The sequence below is a fragment of the Chanos chanos genome, chromosome 6 (assembly GCF_902362185.1).
Source record: "Chanos chanos chromosome 6, fChaCha1.1, whole genome shotgun sequence".
NCBI classification, from domain to species: Eukaryota; Metazoa; Chordata; class Actinopteri; order Gonorynchiformes; family Chanidae; genus Chanos; species Chanos chanos.
In genome coordinates this window covers 47492351-47516437 of record NC_044500.1, presented here as the reverse complement: position 1 = coordinate 47516437, position 24087 = coordinate 47492351, and the positions used below count along the sequence as shown (strand labels likewise).

Sequence of the window (24087 nt, the reverse complement as noted above, 5' to 3'; positions counted from 1 at the left end):
AGGGAGAGGAAGAGAGAACTGTGAGAGATGAGAATCATCTAAACCAGCAGAAACTGAACTAAACTAAACTACAGCAGAGACTCAGCCTCCCTCCGTGGTCAATTCAAAATGATATTATCCATAAGTTAGAGAAAACAGATGAGTCTTAAGTTTGGTTTTAAAGGTGTGACGAGAGTTTGCCTCCCTAATTTCTGTAGGTAGACCATTCCAGAGATAGGGAGAGCAGAGGGCAAAGGCTCGGTGACCAGCAAAGAAATAGCATGAAAATAATTTAGCGTGAATATAACAAAAATAGCTCTGTAATGTGTTTGGATTATTTGTGTATGATGCTCTCTGTAATTTAGAGCAAATTCAGTTAATACAAGTGTACCAGTTTGAGCAGAGAACAAAACAACACTGAACGATAGAAGACTTCCTTTAGTGAAACAAAGACCATGTTTGATATGAATGAATATGAAATGAGAACAAGCCCATTTCATATCTGAGTTCTGAACAGACAGTGATGTGATGTGACAGTATTGTGACGTGACAGGAATGGTAGAGCAGTTAATCAGATCATTACAGAGAGAGGAAAAGTCTGTTCAGACTTGTTTAAATACAAGTCTGCACACAGAGGCAAACATTCAAGAGACAGTAACAGACAGAAACACAGACTTGTACGAGTGTGTGTTAAGGTTAGGGTTAGAGAGAGAGAGAGAGAGAGAGAGAGAGAGAGATTCACACAGTACACTCTACTGCTTGTCTTGTCAGGGGTTGTCATGTTTTAATGTGTTCAGCTTCATGTCAAGAAAATAAGGTAATAATAATAATAATATGTAATGATAAAGGATCTTCTTTCTCAGACTTCAAAGGTCTAATTACAGGGAAAAAATACAGAGTTAATTCAGGACAAAATCAACACAGTCATTAAGAGAAACCTCCCAGCCAGCACTTCAGAGATCTCACCAGAAAACATGTAGAGAAGAATCAGAGGATGATCATTAGAGTAATCTCAGCTACAATCACAGCACTCCTTCACTACAACCTCCATCCATAATGAACTACATCATGTTTCTCATCTGAAAAAAGTGTAGGTTTCCAATGAATGAAGCCTTAGCTTGATGCTCTAACACCTCCCTTCATCCAAGTGCACATTCAGAAAACTACCCACAGGACCACTCAGTGAAGTTTAACTGTTTACTTCAACTCACGAAATATTATATACAAAACAGTTGTTCATTCCAAAATTATCAAAGTACTGGACAAAACTCAAGAGAGAATCATTAATGAGAAAAAGAGACTAAGAAAAACAGGTCAAAAAAAACTGTATGGTTCCACTCTACTCTTGCCTGACTCCTCTGTCACCAGAGTAACAAGAGGCAATTAAAGATACATGTGATTACCAGAACAAACGATCAATCACCTATTCCCAAATATTACAAATGTACAAATGTACTACATGCGAAACCTTACGCATTTTAAATCATTCACTTACCTTTTAAGTGCAAAAAATCAAACAATTAACTTATTCCATTACTGCAAATATGAGTTGTAAATGAATCAGCTTATAAATACTAAATCAATATACCAAATACATTACTATTGTCTGACATTTGAACTTAAATTATTGCATGCTGATTAGTCAAATATTTATATTTTATCAATAAACTGCATTTAGGCTCCTACAAATAAAATACAGTTATTTGACATTGTGATCCTAATAGGACCATTCTGTCTGTATTCATTCTGTATGATGACATAACTTCACTTTTGACCCTCTCCAAACATAAAACCCAGGATAGAGGGGCTGAGTGAATGTGGTGTGGACTCTGTGGAGGAGGGTCATTGTGTCAGAGACGCTGTAGAAGGACAGAGTTCCTGCCCTGTGGTCCACATACACTCCTATTCTGGAGGAACTGGGGACTATGGGGAGGTAGGTCTCTTCTTTATTGTGTTTGAATGAGTAACTGGAGTGAGAACAGATCAAACTCCAGGACTGATCATTATATCCGAACCAACACTCATTACCCCCTACTTTCCTCCCTATGTCTTTATATGACACTGATATATCAGTCCCTCTATCCCCACTCCACTCAGCCTCCCAGTAACAGCGTTCAGACACACTCTCTCTACACAACACCTGACACACATCAAATCTCTCTGGATGATAAGGATATGACTGGTCTGTGTTACTGTGTGTCACCACTCTGTTCCCCTCAGACAGACAGAGGTGTTTATGTGCTGTGTTGGGATCCAGTGTGAGATCACAGGAATCTGGTGGAGTTGAGAAATAAAAATGAACAAATGAACATCAAGACATTTTAACATCAAATCATTGTGAAATTGAAAACTTAAATGGCCCTTAAGAAAAAATAATAAATAAAGTTAACAGAGACATTAATGCAATGTAATATTCACGATATGATAAACCTGTATGTCATTATAGTAAACTCATATTTTGAAATCACACACATTTTTCCAATCTCACCTTTTGTGACTTTTGTCACTAATCCTTCTCATCCTCACTCTTTAATGCAAATTTAATTCCTTCACTTTTCAGGATCATGATAACCACCAAACAGTTTTTTCTCTCTCCTCTCTCTTTCTCTCTGTAGATATACTCTCGTTTTACTTAAGTCAATTTGATTTCAAGGCTTTATTTTCATAAATTATTAAAATATCACTAAAGTAAATGTGAAACACTGGAACACATACAACACATCAGAGTGAATCTCTGACCAATAGAGGGGGAGGGATCAAAGGGGGCGGAGCTTATCTGCTGTTGTCTTATTGTGACTGTGTAATGTTTGAAAACTGTCAGCAGTCTGACAGTCATATCTGTCAACTTCACCAACCACACTGTCACACTGTGAGTGCAAATGGTAATTCACTTTCGAGAGCACATAAACTATGTGTTCTCTGGTTTCTGTAGTTTTTTTATGAACTCCTTTCTTAATGTCTCTCTTTTCTCTACTTATATATCTCTTGATTGTTTCTCTCTCTTTGCCCTCCCTCTCTCTGTCTGTCTGTCTGTCTGTCTGTCTCTCTCTCTCTCTCTCTTATTCAATTCTATTCAACGATTTTTAGTTAGTGCCATCACTCTAACACGCCTGGTCTGGTGAGTAATAAGTATTTGTGTTTGTCCATGTATATGTGTATGTGTGTGCGTGTGTGTTTATGAGTAACTTACATTGTAAGAACTCCTCTCTGGTTTTGGGTTCAGGAGGAGGAAAGATCTTGATGTTTGTTGCTATTGAAACAGAAGCACTGATTATTAACCTCTTCAAACTGGAACTGATTTGAAATGAACTGGTCTTAAAAAATTTTCAGTAACAATATCTAAATTCCCAAACCTTGTGTGGAAACTCTTCCAATCTCGTCCTTACAGAAATCCTCCAGTTGCTCTTTCAGCCCAGAGACAGATTTTCCCGCATCATCAAAGGAGAGGTGTGGACTGACAGTGACGCTGGATAAGCCTTCAGATCCAGGACCTGGTGTCATCGAGATTTCAACAACAATATCTAATGCTCAAACCTTATTTCCACACATAATGAGTCACTGCGTAAACAACTACAGACCAAATATATCACACATGTCTTGTGGTGGAGACAGGAGCAGACAAACAGCATACCTCATATAAATATGTCTTTTATTTTCATATATATTCCTCTAAAATGATCAAAACAGTCAACAAGTTGGCTTTATATTTTCAGGAGAACCAATGCTTTAAAAAGTCGTGAAAGCCAAAGAAGAGTAAAGAAAAAGTAAAGAAAAAAATCAGTCAGTAGTTTGTGACCCAGTTTGTTGAGCGTGATCTGTGAAGTGACAAATGAAAGACAGTCTTCTGTGGGCGTGTCTGACTGGTCTGGTGAGTTATAAGTATTTCTGTTTGTCCATGTATATGTGTATGTGTGCGCGTGCGTGTGCGTGTGTGTTTGTGAGTAACTTACTCTGTAAGATCTCCTCTCTGGTTTTTGGTTCAGGGGGAGGAAAGATCTTGATGTTTGTTGCTATAGAAACAAAAGGACTGATTATTAACCTCTTCAAACTGGAACTGATTAAAAGTTAACTGGTGTCATCGAGATTTCAGCAACAATATCTAATGCTCAAACCTTGCGTGGAAAGTCTTTCAAACTCCTCTCTACAGAAATCCTCCAGTCGCTCTTTCAGCTGAGAGACAGATTTTACTGCATCCTCAAAAGAGAGGTGTGGGCTGACAGTGATGCTGGGTAAGTCTTCAGATCGAGGGGCACAGAGAGATAAGAAACTCTACACACACACACACACGCACGCACACACACACACAGAGACAGAGAGAGAGACACACACACACACAAGTACAAGATTCTGTATTTTGTACGGAAATAAAACTTTATGTAACTTATAGACATTTTTTTTACTGAGGAGAAGTCAAGCAGTGCTAGATTCAGGAGGAGAGAGAGGAGAACATTACACACACACACACACACACACACACACACACAACTGAACACAAGCCCTGTAATTCAATCGATCACTTTTTCCTCCACTGTTACCTGGAGGAAATGGATGTGATCCTCTGTGTGTGAAAGCTGCTCCAGCTCAGTGTCTCTCCTCCTCAGATCACAAATCTCCTGCTTCAGTCGCTCCAGGACTCCTTCAGCCTGACTCAATTCACTCTTCTCCTGATCTCTGATCAGCTCTGTAACCTCACGGCACCTTCTCTCAATGGAGCGGATCAGCTCAGTAAAGATCCTCTCACTGTCCTCCACTGCTGCCTGTGCAGAGCGCTGTTAGGAGACACACACACACACACACACATACACACACATACACACACGTACACACACACGCACATACTCACACACACACACACGCACACACACACACACACAGAGGATGGGGGTCCACCACAATCACACACTTCACTCAGCTCTTACTCAGCCAGTCTGTTCCCTACACTGTGACTCAGTGGGATTGGACAGTAGCCCAACACTGGACTCCTCACTGGCTGACTGGAGGAGAGCCCTGACTGAGCCCTCAAATGACTCATCCAGCAGCCAGCTCTTGTCTTCTCCTCTGTTCAACACTCACCCTCAGAGACTCCACAGCCTGTCTCAGCTCCTGCACCTCCTTCTCTCTCTCCTGGATTCTCTGCTGGGTTTTCCTCTGAGTTTCTCCCAACTCTTTCTGTTACACAAATAAACACATCACACTGGATACATTTACACAGAGACAGCATGTGAGTGCGTGTGTGTGTGTCTGTGTGTGTGTGTGTGTGTGTGTGTGGGAGTGTGCATGTGTATGCGTGCATGTGTGTGTGTTTCTGTAGCTGGTAATTACTGGTTTTTGCCTGGTAAAATTGATTTGACAAAAAATTATACTTGCCGGTCAAAATGACTGATAATAATGCTCATACAGCACATAGCTATAATGAAGGCTATCCCTAAACAGGACATTAGGGTTTTGACAGTGAAACAGCCTAATTCCAGACACCAGACTGATCAGAGAAAATCCTAGCGGAAACCCTGGTGTGTGTGTGTGTGTGTGTGTGTGTGTGTGTGTGTGTGTGTGTGTGTGTGTGTTGGGCACACTGCCTGACTTATTCTCTGAGTTTCATCCTTCTGGATTTATGAGAACTATGACAGGTTCCCATTACCAATGACAACAGTAACTGTTAAACTGTGTCAGATATTACCCTATAAATACAATGCTGATATAAGAACATTATAAAACTATGTGTCTAAGACAGTGCATTGTCTACTACATGCCAATTGTCTTAATTGCAGACAGATGAGTTTTGTACCTGTTTCTCTGTCCTCTCTGCTGCTGCTGACACTTGGAGTCTCGTCTTCTTCAGTTTCTCCACCATTTCAGCCAGCATAGCATTTTTACCCAGAACTGGTCTTGGAGTGAAGGTCTGTCTGCACTGGGGGCAGCTGTAGACTCCCTTCTGATCATCCTGATCCCAGCAGCCCTTAATACAGCCCATACAGTAATTGTGTCCACAGGGAATAGCCACAGGATCCTTACAGAGATCCAGACAGACTGGACACATGAACTGGTCCTGAAACTCTGAAATACTGGCCTCTGCCATTTTGCTGGTCACACAATCAGAAATATTGATTAAACACACACGGAAAAGGAAACAGCTCAGGAAGTATTTTCATTTCTCTGTAACTGAAACTAGCTGTGGTTTCCTGGTTCTGAGTGAGTGTAAAACAGTGTTGTCTTAAAGTGACAGATCAATCATAATAAACAGAGGTGTGGTGTCATTGTGAGAGAGAGAGAGAGAGAGAGAGAGAGAGAGAGAGAGAGAGAGGGTGGGCAGGGGGGCTGGCTTTTGGGTTCACCTGGTGTCTCACCTGAAGAAACTACATGTGGTTCTGCTGCTCTCTGCTACAGACAGAGAACACTGTGCACTGAATACTGAATTCCCACACTTCACTGAAGATCTCACACAGCTAAACCTCATTCATAGACACTCATCATTCTGCATAGCAGGTTTGATTTCCAAAGTTTAGTGCAGGATCAAAAACACATTAAGCTAAATATCCACAACCTCCTCGAAGGGAACTGTACTGGACTTTGAGAAGATGAGAGAATAAGGTGACATCTACAGCATGTCTTTGGTTTGTGTATGAAAGCTGATCACATACGTGTGGTTTAACTGACACTGAGGACAGTGAGTTAGGGTCAGTGTTGGGGTCAGAGCTCCAGTCTGACAGGGATTACAATGTGGGAAATGTTTTATTCATAGCATGGAAAGGACTTAGGATAAACCTTTAAAAGTAATAATAAATGAATTTTTACTGAACCTTCAGAGGACAAGTCCAGTCACAAACGGCACTGACACTATCATATACGTTCTTCACAACCACAACCCCTCCAAAGTCTGTCCGTCTAGACGAGTAAAACAGCACCCAGAGGGGTGAAAGTGAACATGCATAAGATTATATGGATCTTTAATACGTTGTTTCCAAAGTCAAATCTGCAAGAAAGAGATAAATATATACATATCATTTTAAAAGTTTTGAATGTGGGGGAAGAAATGTTTTAGTGAGAAGTTGTGTACTGATTAACACCAGGGAACAGAGCCCATCTCTTCATAACTGTTCTCCTCATGGGAACTGATGTATGTGCATACCCTAGAAGTCATTTTCAAAGAGAATAATAACCAGTTAACAACGTCTATAACAAAACATTTCTGTATTTTTGAAGTCATTTTTAAATGCTTTAAAGGTCAGAAATAAACTGCTATCAAACAATATATGTAACTGGGTTTACTAAATCAAACACCCTGTTCAGGGCTGAAATGGTTACCAGGTTCATGTCTCCTTTCCACCCTGTGACCCTGTTTATTAAAGTTCATTTACAGATGAAGTAGACTGCTCTGGTTCTCTGTTGTGCAGCCCTGTGGGACTGCATGTTTATGTATGCAACACTGGTAGTTGATCTACTAACAATAATATACATTTTTGATAATCATTGATGACTTCTAAAAACTAAGTCACATGAGTTTATTATATGTGAGGTGGTTTAGTTTGTCTCCATCTGCTGGTCACATGACGTTTATTCAACATTAACCAACACTCTCCTCACCTTTCTATTGGTTGATTACTGTGAGGAGAAGTGGCAGTAATGGGATATATTGATGTACTGCTGTGTAATGAGATGAATCTCCAGACAGACAAACTGGAAGTCTCTGGAGGGTCTGTGATCACTGATAAACAAACGCACAGATATCTCTATAGAGATGGTGTTGGAGGCTGACATCACGACCACACAATGGTGTAAAACCCTCTGTGTTCTACTGATGGTTCTGGGCGGAGCTAAAAGAAGCCAATCAGATTGAGTTTAGACTCAGTAATGATGTTGTATGGTTGACATGACCATTAGACTGTGTCATATGCTCTGTGACTGAGTTGAATGCAATAAGAGTCACCCTCTCCAGAGTCAGCGCTGTCAGAATATCTACTGAATGTGAAAATCACACAGGATTCAGACAGAGAGACAGTCAGTTAAGTCTACATTGATCACCTCAGTTCATTCAGTTCAACATAGACGCAGTTCTCGTTTTTCCAAAAGTACTAATACATTAATTCATCAGGTATATGTGAGTATAAGATCCATTCTGTCCATCTGTCTGTAGTCAGCCGTGTCATTGCACACTGATAATTCACCATTTCTCTTTTCATCATACACTGTCTCTTTAAGGCCCCACACCATTTAACACCACAACCACTCATCAGTGTGAGTCAAGCATGAATCACAAACACACCTGTATGAGCACACACACAGGTGAAATACAATACCCATGTGTCACACAAATGCTGACATACACACAGACACACACACACAGACACACGCACACACACAGGAATATTTGTTTGCACCTGAGCAGTTGTACATGTGTAGTAATAGTGTTATATGTTTTATATGTGTATTGTAGATGTGTTATATAAATTATGTAAGTATATTGTAGATGTGTTATATAAATTATGTAAGTATATTGTAGATGTGTTATATAAGTTATGTAAGTGCTTTGTAGATGTGTTATATAAGTTATGTAAGTGTATTGTAGATGTGTTATATAAGTTATCTAAGTGTATTATAGATGTGTTATATAAGTTATATAAGTGCATTGTAGATGTGTTATATATGTTATATAAGTTGTATTGTAGATGTGTTATATAAGTTATGTAAGTGTATTGTAGATGTGTTATATAAGTTATGTAAGTGTTTTGTAGATGTGTTATATAAGTTATATAAGTGTATTGTAGATGTGTTATATAAGTTATGTAAGTGTATTGTAGATGTGTTATATAAGTTATGTAAGTGTACTATAGATGTGTTATGTAAGTTATGTAAGTGTATTATAGATGTGTTATATAAGTTATGTAAGTGTAATGCAGATGTGTTATATAAGTGTTCTGTAATTGTGTTGGGAGCATGCTTAGCACAATACTGCTATGATGAGAAGTGAGTTCTGTGTGCACATGTATGGGTGAGTGAGAGAGAGAGAGAGAGAGCGAGAGAGAGAGGGGACGAGAGAGAGAGAGACTTACAAGGAAACACACACTCACACACACATTACCAGTGTAACCAGTGGTTTTAATGTTTAATGTTTTCAGCTACATATGAAGGAAGTGTATTAGAGTGAAGAACCTTATGTCTCAATGGTCAATGTCCAAATTACAGAAATTAGAGGAGAACAAAACGCAGACAATGTAAATATGATGATTTTACTGGTCTGTTCAAATCTCTCCTTCTCATACAGTCGTGAAGAGAAACCTCCCAGCCAGCACTTCAGAGATCTCACCAGAAAACACGTAGAGAAGAATCAGAGGATGATCATTAGAGTAATCTCAGCAACAATCACAGCACTCCTTCACTACAACCTCCATCCAGAATTAACTACATCATGTCTGTCATCTAAAAACACAATACAGTTATTTGATATCGTGATCCTAATAAGACTATAGTGACGATGAACAAACTAAAAGTCACTGAGAGGTTAAGAGAGGAAGGACTGCACTGCAGACTCACTACAATCAATAAAAAACCCAGCTTCCAGGCATCTACCTTTGTTTATGTCCACAAATAAAAACAAGACCATTTCAGACGTCAAACCTGAATACTAGCAAAGCAAGGTAAAGCAGAGCAGAGCAGAGCAGAGCAAGGTAAGACCATGAGCATCAAAACGCTAAGTACCGTCAACTATAAAATACACTCTACCTACTCACCCCCTCTCCATGCTGCTATACTGGTGAACAGGTGAATATATTCCCTCATTCTTTCAAACACCACCTTCACCTACACCCACGTGACATGCGTGACAGCCGTAAACCCAGAAGCTGATGCACAACTACAAACACAAGACAAACATTTCACAGGACATGGAATAGCGCTCCTATAAGGACCATTCTCTCTTTATTCATTTTTGATGATGACATAACTTCACTTGAGACCCATTCCAAACAAAAAACCCAGCATAGAGGGGCTGAGTGAATGTGGTCTGGACTCTGTGGAGGAGGGTCATTGTGTCAGAGACGCTGTAGAAGGACAGAGTTCCTGCCCTGTGGTCCACATACACTCCTATTCTGGAGGAATTGGGGACTGTGGGGAGTTTAAACTCTTTGTTGTTGTGCCAGAATGAGTAAGAGGAGGGAGAACAGAGAAAAACCCAGGACTGTTCATTACGTCCAAACACACACTCATAACCTTGTCCTTTCCGTCTGATGTCTTTATATGACACTGATACACGTACACCATGACGCCCACTCCACTCAGTCTCCCAGTAACAGCGTGCAGACACACTCTCTCTACAGAGCACCTGATGAAAATAATTAAATCTCTCTGGATGATCAGGATATGACTGGACTCTGTCGCTCCATGTCACTGTTTTATTCCCTTCAGACAGACAGAGGAATTCATTCACTGTGTTGGGATCCAGTGTGAGATCCCGGGAATCTGGTGGAGTTAAGGAATAAAAACAAGAACGGAATTGATTAAAATCAATGACCGTAAAAAAAATCAACAGACAATCAAGAAATTTCAAAAGAGAAAACTAAAATGGCTGAAACTATTTACACTAACTGACATTAATAGAATGTAATATTCAGTTTACATTAAACCCAGTTGCAGACAAAAGTATTTTTTTCCATGAAAAAATTCTGTCATTTTTTTCAAATCACTACCCCCCCCCCCCCCCCCCCTCATTCTGCTGTCATCAGTAAAGAAAACAATAATAAATTGACAGAACTGTTTGTCAGTAATAATAAAAAGACACACACACACACACACACACACACACACATCAAACGCATCCGTTTCAAATTTTTGGTGAGGTTGAACAAAACAGCTACCAAATCTTTTCGCATGCTAACTGAAGTGTATGGGGAAGAATGCATGTCACGTTCATGTGTGTTCGTGTGTTCGTGTGGCACAAGAGGTCTTGTGAGGGTCGAGAGCATGTTGAAGATGATGACCGCTGTGGACCCCGTGCATGTCAAGGTCCAGAATTAAGGTGGTTAAGCAAATGTTTTGTGATGTTCCCAGATGGCATCATCTCAAACATTCCCTAGAGCATGTCAGACAAGTTACTACACAATCAATGTAGAAGTCAGCTGCCCCACAGACAGCCACGGTTTGGTTTTAAGATTGTGGTTTATTCAGCCAAGTGATGGTTTTCGTTCTCCATGCAAGTGTTTCAGTAACAGTCAGAGAAGCTAAGCTAACAACACAGCGCCAGTATGCAGATGTTTTGGTAATGATGTCTATATTACAGTTACCTGATATCTTTGACTACAGTTTTCCCAAGAAGTGAGCTCGTGAGCTAGTCACTCAACATAAACGGTTTATCACTTTACAGTCGGGCATCAGCTGTGTTATTAGGTTGTTCAGTACAGTATATTGAGGGAAAAATAACCATTAATATATTCCCCATTTCTCCTCATTCAACAGTTCCATGAAGAGACTGTTGGGCTAGAACAGTAAGGAGACTGATTAGTTACCCAGTCATAGCTAACACATATACAGATCTTACAGCCTGCTGATCTACTATTTGTTGAACATTAAGGGAAAGTGTGTAAATGTGTGTGTGTGTGTGTGTGTGTGTGTGAGTGTAATTAGTTTGAAACAATGGACCAGTACATTACCACCATGACCTCTGTCAGTGTTCTCTACAGACCAGTCAGTATCTGACAACTGACTAAAGAACAAAACTCCAAACGTCAAAAACTCTGTCTCAGTCTGTTCTCCTCTTCATCTCTCTACATATGTTTCATGTTTTTACCCCCCTCCCAATAAAAAACTTTAAACACTTTCATTCTTCCTCTTCACGCTACTTTAATCATATTTTAATCTCACCCCGTCTCTTTGGCTCTCCCCCCCCCCTTCTCTTTCTCTCTCTCTCTCTCTATCCCACTCTGTCTCTCTCTCTCTCTCTCTCCCTCCTTATTTCTCTATGTGTGTGCTCTTTTCATCATTACTGACAAACATTTGTCATTTTATAACTTTACCGATCCAGAACAAACAAACAATCAAGCAAAAAGACAATTACTTTTGTAGGTTTGTGTGTTCGTGTGTTAGTGTGGTGTATGTGTCTTACTCACACAGTAAGAACTCTTCTCTGGTCTTGGGTTCACAATGAGGAAGAAGGTTGATGTACACCACTGTAAAATCAAAGGACTGCTTATTCACCGGTTCAAACTGATTTTTTTTAAAGTATTCTTTATAAGGTCAAAGAAAAACAATGTCTAACCTGTGCTTGAGAGTCTTTCAAATTCCTCCTTACAGAAATCCAGCATTTGCTTCTTCAGCTGAGAGACAGATTTTCCTACATCCTCAAAAGAGAGGTGTAGACTGATAGTGATGCTGGGTAAGACTTCAGATTTAGAAAGCGCGTAGAGAGGAGGGAAACTCTACACACACACACACACACACACACACACACACACACACACACACACACATACACACAAGCAAAATCTTGATAGATTGAAACAAAACATATACAGTCAAGCATTGCTATATTGGACATCATTTTGTCCTCCACTGTTACCTGGAGGAAATGAATGTGATCCTCTGTGTGTGAAAGCTGCTCCAGCTCAGTGTCTCTCCTCCTCAGATCAGAAATCTCCTGCTCCAGTCGCTCCAGGACTCCTTCAGCCCGACTCAATTCACTCTTCTCCTGATCTCTGATCAGCTCTGTCACCTCACGGCGCCTTCTCTCAATGGAGCGGATCAGCTCAGTAAAGATCCTCTCACTGTCCTCCACTGCTGCCTGTGCAGAGCGCTGTTAGGACACAAACAAACGCACACACACACACACACACACACACACACACACACAAACACACACACACATACACAGAGGAGGAGAGTCCATTACAATCACACACTTCACTCAGCTCTTACTCAGCCAGTCTGTTCCCTACACTGTGACTCAGTGGGATTGGACAGTAGCCAAACACTGGACTCCTCACTGACTGACTGGAGGAGAACCCTGACTGAGCCCTCAAATGACTCCTCCAGCAGCCAGCTCTTGTCTTCTCCTCTGTTCAACACTCACCCTCAGAGACTCCACAGCCTGTCTCAGCTCCTGCACCTCCTTCTCTCTCTCCTGGATTCTCTGCTGGGTTTTCCTCTGACTTTCTCCCAACTCTTTCTGTTACACAAATAAAACACATCGCACTGGATACATTTATACAACAAGAACACCTTAAGGTCTACTCTGTCCTAATTGAAATGCACAAAAACAGCTGTGTCACAGCTGTGTGTGTGTGTGTGTGTGTGTGTTGGGGGGCAGTTTGCTGATCTTATCACTTAAGACCTGACTGAAGACTGAACAAATTTTGTTTGGTTAACAGAGAGTTTCTCAGTATGTCTAAGTGGTCTGAGATGTAATTTTAAACAGATCATTTTCATACCTGTCTCTCCATTCTTTCTATAACATCTGACACTGTCTCATGTCCACGATGGTTATCCATAACACAAAGCAGACACACACACTGTTGGTCAGTACGACAGAAATATTCAAACAGCTTCTCATGAAGAGAACAGATCTTCTCCTCTAGTTTTCCGTTGGCATCAATTATTTTGTGTCTCCTTCCTGAGTGAAGTTCTTCATGACGGTCAAAGTGAGTTTGACAGTAGGAATCCAGACACACCAGACAGGACTTGATGGCTTTGAGTTTTCTCCCAGTACAAACACCACACTCCACATCTCCAGTGTCACAGTAAGCAGGAGGAGCAGCAGCTGGGAGTCTTGTCTTCAGTTTCTCCACCACTTCTGCCAGTATGGCATTTTTACCCAGAACTGGTCTTGGAGTGAAGGTCTGTCTGCACTGGGAGCAGCTGTAGACTCCCTTCTGATCATCCTGATCCCAGCAGCCCTTAATACAGCCCATACAGTAACTGTGTCCACAGGGAATAGTCACAGGATCCTTAAGGAGATCCAGACAGACTGGACACATAAACTGGGTAAAATCACCTGTGATACTGTGATCCATTTTACTGGGACAGTGTTACAGCGCGCACGTATGAGCTGACAACTGAGAGAGAATGAGGAGCTTTATAATTTTCTTCTCTCTTACAGTGGGAGTGGATATCAACTTTGTCAAACAGGTTTATTGTGAAAAAATGAAAAGAGAAAGAGATAGAGAGAGATACATGATCAGGAAAAGGAGGCTGTGGTGGTGGAGGTGGGGGGGGGGGGGGGGTCACATTTAGAACCAGACTTTCATTTTCAGAAAATTTAGTCAGATATAGAATATTGTGTAAGAGCATCATTGATTTTCATCTGTTTCATTCATTTCATTCAACAAATTGGAAACACAGATTATAATACACGGACGCAATACATGCCATAAGTACAGTATGCAACAGATCAGCTTAGAGCAGCTTCACTCCCTGTTAGCAGTAAACCTGTACCAGTTGGGAGGAATTCCTAGAATGGTTGAACAAGCAATCCATTCCAATTTGTTTTTTCTTGGTAAAGTTGTTTGGAATTACAATCACTTTAGTGCCAAGTATGACATGCAGGTAAGGAATTTGTTTTTGGTAGACGGTACAGTGACAGTAAACAATCAGCCATCCAGCACTGAGAGTCAATATACATAATGAATTGACATTAGTGCAGTTATGCATTACCAGACACGCAAAAATACCTTCAGACAACAGACCAACAAAAAGACAGAAACGAACAGTCATCTGGGGCAACCTGCTGATGACATAAATGTGTATGCATAGCAAAAAGGAAAAACAAACAAACAAACAAACAAATCATATATGCAAATATAGGTGCAGTGAATTGCAAAGTGTGTAGTGGATAGACACAATAGGAGAAACCAGCCCAATGCAACTGAGTGAACTGACCATGTCTAAATGAGCTGTAATAGTTGTGAACTCCAGGACAGATGGAGTCCATGGAGGGGTGTGAGGTTGTTTTCAGGAGAAGCAGGTGTATTATACAGTACTTTTCAAAATTATTAGAACACCTGTTCAAAATTAAATTTTGAAATTTTTGAAATTTCAAATTGCTTGTTATGGCCTACAACTTTATTGTTTCACCAGCAGTTGTGTGAATAAAGTAGCAAATAATCCTAACTGTAAGTTTTGTTCATTTTGATCAGGTGTTCTAATCATTTTGACCAGTACTGTACATGCTCAGGAGACAAGTGGTCTCTGGGCAGGTGCCTTGTTCTCCCTGTGAGATGACACTGTGGTGAACAGGTGGTTCCCAGGGTGGGTGGGGTGAGGGATTGGGTTTATCTTCCTTTCTCTCTTCTTCACTCTGGATAAGTACAAGAGAGCCCTGCCAGCTTAAACTAGAAAGATCAACTCTAAATCACTTCATATGATACCACTGTAAGAAAAACAACAGACCAACACTAAGTCACTTCATATCATACCACTGTAAGACAAACAGACCAACACTAAGTCACTTCATATCATACCACTGTGAGAAAAACAACAGACCAACACTAAGTCACTTCATATCATACCACTGTAAGACAAACAGACCAACACTAAGTCACTTCATATCATACCACTGTAAGAAAAACAACAGACCAACACTAAGTCACTTCATATCATACCACTGTGAGAAACAACAGACCAACACAAAGTCACTTCATATCATACCACTGTAAGAAAAACAACAGACCAACACTAAGTCACTTCATATCATACCGCTGTAAGAAACACAACACACTGTCTAAACTGTGTCAGATGAGTATGTAATTAACAAAAGAGAGGCTGTATTTAGAAAGAGACTTTCATTATTTGAGAGTTTACTTATATGTAGAACATTGTGTAAGAGTATCCATGATTTTCATCCGTTTCATACAACAAATTACAAACGCAGATCATGATAAACTAACACAACACATGGCATTAGTACGGTATGCAACAGATCAGTTCATCAGGTGGAAAAAATGTTGCTAGTGCAGATGATAACATCTCTGAAATGTTTGGTAGGGATTTCTTAGAATGAGTTACACTCATCTGGTAACCTGGAATTTAAGACTTCTAGTACCAATCTGCCAGTCTGTAAGTAGACCCGTCATGGCTTTTCAGGAAAACAGTCCTTCTAAGGCAAACAGTGAACCCAAAGATCCCCTCAAATCACAAATGATGTTTGATTCTCCAATGAGAAGAGAAGACATTAACGATGTACTGGAGAGACACTGGTAAAGGTTTCCTGGTAACGGGAGATATCTGGATTTATCTATGAAGTCAAGGTCTCTCCCTTGATCTCTCTACCTCTGAAGTTCACTCTACCTTATACATCAATAATCTCTCTCTCTCTCTCTCTCTCTCTCTATCTATCTATCTCTCCCTCCCACTCTCACTATCATCCTACCTGTGTGTGTGTGTGTGTGTATGTGTGTGTGTCTCATTGTTTCACCAGAGCTCTTCCCTGGTCAAGAAGAACAATTTTTGCTACTATACAAACTGAGACCCAGTTTATAAACCTCGTCAAAATAGCCATGGCAAATGGCAAAAAAGAACCGACGTGAAACAAAACAAAACAAAACATTCTTTACAAGGTTTATGTGACAACATCTAAAACCCCACTGATCATAATGTGATTATAGTGGTGTGTGGAACCATCAGTATTGTGTTAAAGCCTGATTTCTGATGTCACTGATCATAATGTGATTATAGTGGTGTGTGGAACCATCAGTATTGTGTTAAAGCCTGATTTCTGATGTCACTGATCATAATGTGATTACAGTGGTGTGTGGAACCATCAGTATTGTGTTAAAGCCTGATTTCTGATGTCACTGATCATAATGTGATTATAGTGGTGTGTGGAACCATCAGTATTGTGTTAAAGCCTGATTTCTGATGTCACTGATCATAATGTGATTACAGTGGTGTGTGGAACCATCAGTATTGTGTTAAAGCCTGATTTCTGATGTCATTGATCATAATTTGGTTTCCATATGAAAGTCCTGGACAACAAACACTCCATTACTACCCAGGATCTGTGTGTGTGTGCACGCATGTGTGTGTTTAAGAGAGAACATTTTAAATATGTATGAATATTTGAGAGTGCATGAAGTGTTAAGCGCCTTCCATAAATCACCCCATTATTTAATTTACCATACACATGACCCAACTACATGATCTGTGAAGTGACAAATGAAAGACAGTCTTCTGTGGGCATGTCTGACTGGGGTGAGATGATCAGGAGACCACAGCTTTGTCTCCCTCTGCTGGTCACATCACATCACATCACATCCAGCACCAACACTCCACACATCTGATTATTACTTATGACCGTGAGGACAACAGACACTAACACAGTTATGAACATAAAAACCTGTCATAACAGAGTTATAATAACTGTGTCATATTAGACCAGCTGAATGTCACTGACAGGTTTCATTTTACATCTCCTTCACCTTTTCCTCAGAAACTTTCAGTTTGATCTGTAGGTTAAGAACTACAGCACAGATCTCTCAGGACAAGATTAAAACATTACAGCACACTCAAGAGTCTCTTTTCTCACTTTACTTTACTTCTGTTTCTCTTTGACAGTAAAAACAAACAAACAAACAAACAAAAACACATTGTTCATAGTCCCTATTTTGTTTACAGAACACCCAAAAAAAACATTGTAATTTTAATCCTGTTTGCTTACCTTAAAAGCATAAGTAATCACAGACATAAAGATTCATGACATAAGAAACATACACTGCCCGACCAAAGAAAAAGTCAGCATGTGGATTTGGAGCCTACAGAGGCAGTGTTATGATCTGGGGCTGTTTCAGTGGGTCAGGTCTAGGCTCAGTAACATTACATGGCAATAAAATGCAGTCAGCTGAGTACCTTAATGTACCGAATGACCAGGTTATCCCAGCAATGGATTTTTTCCTCCCTGATGGCACGGGCATATTCCACGACGACAATGCCAAGATTTATTGGGCTCAAATTGTAAAAGAGTGGTTCAGAGAGCATGAGGAATCATTTTCACGTATGATTTGGCCAGCACAGAGTCCTGACCTTAACTCCATTGGAAGTCTTTGGGATATGCTGGAGAAGACTTTATGGAGTGGTTAGACTCTCCTGTCGTCAACAAGATCTTGGCCGAAAATTAGTGCAGCTCTGGACAGAAATAAATATTGTGGCGAATGTGCACTGTAATCAAATCTGAAGGCAGTCCAAAGAAATATTAGAGTGTGGGACTTTTTTTTAGCCAGGCAGTGTGTACACTAATGATATTTTATAAATCTGCACTCTGACATAAACATGACTCATACGTGTGTATAGTTATTTACTAAGTATAAACAAAAGCTATTCAGTAAACATATATTGATCACACTGAGCATTCAACTTCAGGACAGTAAAATATACACACAAAGAGACATATACACTGAGCAAATTTTAGAAATCTCCTGTCCTGTTTATATATGTGACTATATATGTGTGTATATTGTTCTTTATCAATTAAAAAAAACGCTATTAAGCAAATATAAATTGATCCTCATTTGATAAACACTCAACATCGAGACAGTACAGTTCTGGACAATATCATTCTCTCAATACAATAAAAAAGACTGAGATTCAGAAAGTGATTTAATCAGGACAAAACCATCACAGTCATTAAGAGAGACCTCCCAGCCAGCACTTCAGAGATCTCACCAGAAAACATGTAGAGAAGAATCAGAGGATGATCATTAGAGTAATCTCAGCTACAATCACAGCACTCCTTCACCACAACCTCCATCCATAATTAACTACACCATGTCTGTCATCTGAAAAAAGTGTAGGTTTCCAATGAATGAAGCCTTAGCTTGATGCTCTAACATCTCCCTTCATCCAAGTGCACATTCAGAAAACTACCCACAGGACCACTCAGTAAAGTTTAACTGTTTACTTCGACACAAAAAAATATTTGATACAGAACATTCTTCAAACCAAAGTTATCAAATCACTGGACAAAACTCAAGAGAGAATCATTAATGAGAAAGAGAGACCAAGAAAAACAGGTCAAAAAAACTGTATGACTCCACTCTACTCTTGCCTGACTCCTCTGTCACTAGAGTAACAAGAGGCAATTAAAGATGCGTGTGATTACCATAACAAATGATAAATCACCTACTCCCAAATATTACAAATGTACTACAAATGAAACCTTACGCATTTTAAATCATTCACTTACCGTTTAAGTGCAAAGAATCAAACAGTTAACTTATTCCATTACTGCAAATATGAATTGTAAATAAATAAGATTGTAAATACTAAATCAATATACCAAATAAACTACTATTGTCTGACATATGAACTTAAATTATTGCATGCTAACTAATCTAATATTTATATTTTATCAATAAACTGCATTAGGCTCCTACAAATAGAATACAATTATTTGACATTGTGATCCTAATAGGACCATTCATTCATTTTGTATGATGACATAACTTCACTTGAGACCCTTTCCAAACACAAAACCCAGGATAGAGGGGCTGAGTGAATGTGGTCTGGACTCTGTGGAGGAGGGTCATTGTGTCAGAGACGCTGTAGAAGGACAGAGTTCCTGCCCTGTGGTCCACATACACTCCTATTCTGGAGGAACTGGGGACTATGGGGAGTATGATCTCTTTGTTATTGTGTGTGAATGAGCAATTAGAGGGAGAACAGAGAAAAACCCAGGACTGATCATTATATCCAAACACACACTCATGACCCCGTCCTTTCCTCCTGATGTCTTTATATGACACTGATATAAAAACCCCATAATTCCCACTCCACTCAGTCTCCCAGTAACAGCGTTCAGACACACTCTCTCTACACAGCACCTGATAACACCCATCAAATCTCTCTGGATGATCAGGATATGACTGGACTGTGTTACTGTGTGTCACCACTCTGTTCCCCTCAGACAGACAGAGGTGTTTATGTGCTGTGTTGGGATCCAGTGTGAGATCACAGGAATCTGGTGGAGTTGAGGAATAAAAATGACAAATGAACGTCAAGACATTTTAAAAATGAAAACTTAAATCACTAAAATCAGTAAAAAAAAATAACAAAGACTTTAATGAAATGTCATATTCACTTTGTTAAACCTATGTTTCATTATATCAAATTCAAATTTCCAAACACGACACTTTATATCCAATCTCAACTTTGTCACATAGATAATCTTTTTGTCATATCAATTTTTAAATGTAAATCTGATTCCTTCTCAGGATCGTGATAACAGTTCCCTCTCTCTCTCTCTGTTTCTTACTGTCTCTCTTTCTTGCTCTTTCTCTGTAAATCTACTCCTCCTAGTTAATTCAGTTAAACTAATTTTAGGGCTTTATTGTCATAAGTTATGAAAATATCACTAAAGTAAAATCACTAAAGGGGGAGGGATCAAAGGGGGCGGAGCTTATCTGCTGTTGTCTTATTGTGACTGTGGAATGTTTGAAAACTGTCAGCAGTCTAACAGTCATAACTGACAACTTCACTACTCAACTGTCACACTGTGAGTGTCAAATGTTAACTTACTTTTTATAAAAGTTTCTGTTGTCTTTTTATCTTTTTAAATTCTTAATGTCTTTCCTGTACTTAGTTAAGTCACAATTCCTCTCTCTCTCTCCCTCTCTCTCTCTCTCTCTCTCTCTCTCTCTCTCTCTCTCTCTCTCTTTATCAATTCAACTCAACAAGATTCAGTGTCAGATATGTTACCAAAGTAAATCATTTTATGACAACAAATGTAGCACTGTTATGTGAGAGAACCAATAATAATAATAATAATAATAATAATAATAATAATAATAATAATAATAATAAATTAAAGCATAACAGTTGTTAAGGAGTTAAGCTGTGTAGGAGTTGTTAAGGTTTGTTGTAATCATGTAATGACTGACTTATGAATGTCTGCAATCGAGCATGTGTCTGTGTGTGTGCGTGTGTGTGTGTGTGTGTGTGTGTGTGTATATGTGCGCACGCGTGTGCCTGTGTGTGTATATGTGTGTGTGTGTGTGTGTGTGTGTGTGCTACTCACATTGTAAGAACTCCTCTCTGGTTTTGGGTTCAGGGAGAGGAATGATGTCAGTGGCTGTCACTAGAAAAACAAAAGGAAACATTAGATTCATGATTAAAGTGTTCACAATAGAAGGAGAAATAGAGAAACAGAACAGAAAATATTTCAACTAAATATTCCTTACAACATATATGTAATAATATCTTAATCCCCTACTTTTACGGGAAACTCTTCCAAACTCCTCCTTACAGAAATCTTCCAGTCGCTCTTTCAGCTGAGAGACGGATTTTCCTACATCCTCAAAAGAGAGGTGTGGACTGACAGTGAAGTCTTCAGATCCAGGAGGGGAACAGAGAGATGAGAAACTCTAAACACACACACACACACACACACACACACACACATGCACACACACACGCATACACACACAGATACACAAATACAGTCTTGATGGATGGAAACAAAATTTTACACAAATTTTACTGAGGAGAAGTCAGTTACTGTTATATTGGTGATCATTTTGTCCTCCACTGTTACCTGGAGGAAATGAATGTGATCCTCTGTGTGTGAAAGCTGCTCCAGCTCAGTGTCTCTCCTCCTCAGATCAGCAATCTCCTGCTCCAGTCGCTCCAGGACTCCTTCAGCCTGACTCAATTCACTCTTCTCCTGATCTCTGATCAGCTCTGTCACCTCACAGCGCCTTCTCTCAATGGAGCGGATCAGCTCAGTAAAGATCCCTTCACTGTCCTCCACTGCTGCCTGTGCAGAGCGCTGTTAGGACACACACAGAGACACACACACAGAGGAGGGGGGTCCATCACAATCACACACACACTCAGCTCTTACTCAGTCAGTCTGTTCCCTACACTGTGACTCAGTGGGATTGGACAGTAGCCAAACACTGGACTCCTCACTGACTGACTGGAGGAGAGCCCTGACTGAGCCCTCAAATGACTCCTCCAGCAGCCAGCTCTTGTCTTCTCCTCTGTTCAACACTCACCCTCAGAGACTCCACAGCCTGTCTCAGCTCCTGCACCTCCTTCTCTCTCTCCTGGATTCTCTGCTGGGTTTTCCTCTGACTTTCTCCCAACTCTTTCTGTTACACAAATAAAACACATCATCACACTTGGTCCATTTACAAACAGTCAGATTCTGTGTCCAATGAATCTCAGTGTGATAAAAAAAAGTCACTATCTCGACTGTTTAAATTTGAGGCTGTTTGCACTCATATATTTAACTGTTTTGGTTTGCTTTAAAGCCCAATTTGTCCCTTTGAGTATGAATTTAAATCTGTAATTATAAAACAAAAACACTGATGAGTGTTTAGTTGCCTGAATGAGTAGCCTGTAGTTATAAATAATTACAGTCATACTCAATAAAAGAGTATAAGTGGAGACAGTCATTATAGAAGTGAACTCTAAAGGAATGTGTTATTACATAAAGAGGAGAAGGTATTTAGCCCCACAAATACTCTGCCCTTTTTCTTCTCGTTTTAAATACAATCAAATGTACATAATGTGATGAAGTGAAAATAAATCAATGTTCTCCACACTGTATACATATCACAATATTACATTAGTCACAACAACAAAATTATTCTTCGACAGAGAGCAAGAAAAATGCATTTGTGTCAATTTAAGCTAACGTTTGCTCAGGTCAGAAAATAGCCGTAATATCTGTCATCATTTTCAATCGTTTGCAAAGAGTTTTGTTACTCAATTAAGACTCCTACATAGTTGTAATGATAATTTGCTAATTGTTTTCTTTTCGTCGATGCACTTGGCCGTTTGTATCAATTTAAAATCTTCACAACACTGTGTTCTTCCCTCTACCAAGATTCCCCACGAGACGTCCTCCTCCAACAGGAAGAAAAAGACGAGTAGAGCGGTGATTTTTAGATCCAAGTTTTATTACAGCACTTTGCGTAACGTTGCCCCCTTGTGGAAGGCTAGTTTAATTACATTAAAAATGCGAGTAAGTGGGAAAACGGTCGCCAATATTTCTTCATTTTAACACGATTTCAAAACAGAAATGCCTCAGGATCTTGTAAGTACAACGACGTCGATTGTTAACATATGGATACTCGTCGCATTTGTAATGATAACATTTTATAAGATTCCCATATGGTTGCTGAAAAACCTCTTTTCCCTAACTAGAGAGGTGGTGTCTGTCACCATTGAACTATGAATTACATTATGTAACAGGCCATGTCAATAAAATCATATTCAAGTCTGTCAGTCAGAAATGTTAGAATAATTACGTTGGATCCAGATGACAGTTATCAGTGGTCAGTACACATTTACACACATTCTCACTGAGCTGTAAGAGAAGTCCCTGTACATACCTGTCTTTCAGTCCTCTCTGCTGCCACTGATACTGTTTTATGGTCTCTGTGTTCATCCACCATACACAGATAACACATGAACTGTTGGTCGGTTCGACACCAAAGTTCTATCAGTTTGTTGTGATGAGGGCAAATCTGATCTTGTAGTTTTGTAGTGGCATCAATCACATTGTGTCTCTTTCCTGAATGAAGTTCTTCATGACATTCAAAGTGAGTCTGACAGTAGGAATCCAGACACACCAGACAGGACTCGATGGCTTTGAGTTTTCTCCCAGTACAAACACCACACTCCACATCTCCAGGTCCAGCATAACAGAGGAGGAGCAGCAGCTTGGAGTCTCATCTTCTTCAGTTTCTCCACCATTTCTGCCAGTATGGCATTTTTTCCCAGAACTGGTCTTGGTGTGAAGGTCTCTCTGCACTGGGGGCAGGTGTAGACTCCCTTCTGATCATCCTGATCCCAGCAGCCCTTAATACAGCCCATACAGTAACTGTGTCCACAGGGAATAGCCACAGGATCCTTAAGGAGATCCAGACAGACTGGACACATGAACTGGTCCTGACCTACTGAAATACTGGCCTCTGCCATTTTACTGATCACACACTCAGAAACGATTAAACACACACTGATCAGGAAACTCAGATCAGTTTGATGTCTTTGTAAGTGAAAGTAAGAGTGACTTCCTGGTTCTGTGTGAGAGGTAGGGTTGTCTTAAAGTGGCAGATCACTCATTAGCAAACAGAGAAGTATGGTCTGTATGTTTATGTGTGTGTGAGAGAGAGAGAGAGAGAGAGAGAG

The 24087-nt window shown here is 39.9% G+C and overlaps 1 protein-coding gene and 1 pseudogene across 1 annotated transcript; both read right to left on the bottom strand.

The window, feature by feature from the left end:
- Nucleotides 1-1720: 1720 nt before the first annotated feature.
- Nucleotides 1721-13973, bottom strand: LOC115815495 (E3 ubiquitin/ISG15 ligase TRIM25-like). Its single transcript, XM_030778448.1, has 12 exons — nucleotides 13392-13973; nucleotides 13034-13129; nucleotides 12524-12757; nucleotides 12224-12383; nucleotides 12075-12134; nucleotides 9948-10431; nucleotides 5765-5864; nucleotides 5053-5148; nucleotides 4515-4748; nucleotides 4092-4248; nucleotides 3170-3229; nucleotides 1721-2253 (listed from the first exon to the last, which is right to left on the bottom strand). Exons 1-12 carry the CDS (start codon nucleotides 13971-13973, stop codon nucleotides 1721-1723), a joined length of 2796 nt encoding a protein of 931 aa, XP_030634308.1.
- A 5400-nt stretch (nucleotides 13974-19373) lies between these two features.
- Nucleotides 19374-23877, bottom strand: LOC115815494 (tripartite motif-containing protein 16-like protein; annotated as a pseudogene).
- Nucleotides 23878-24087: the final 210 nt, after the last annotated feature.

Bases quoted from the DNA above. Each gene is read 5' to 3' on its own strand.
- LOC115815495 (XM_030778448.1), bottom strand. From the start codon at position 13,973: ATGGATCACAGTATCACAGGTGATTTTACCCAGTTTATGTGTCCAGTC. The intron at 5,149-5,764 runs GTACAAAACTCA...TTTGTGTAACAG, and splicing joins CAGAGAGGACAGAGAAACAG to AAAGAGTTGGGAGAAACTCA. The intron at 2,254-3,169 runs GTAAGTTACTCA...CAACTCCACCAG, and splicing joins CAGAGAGGAGTTCTTACAAT to ATTCCTGTGATCTCACACTG.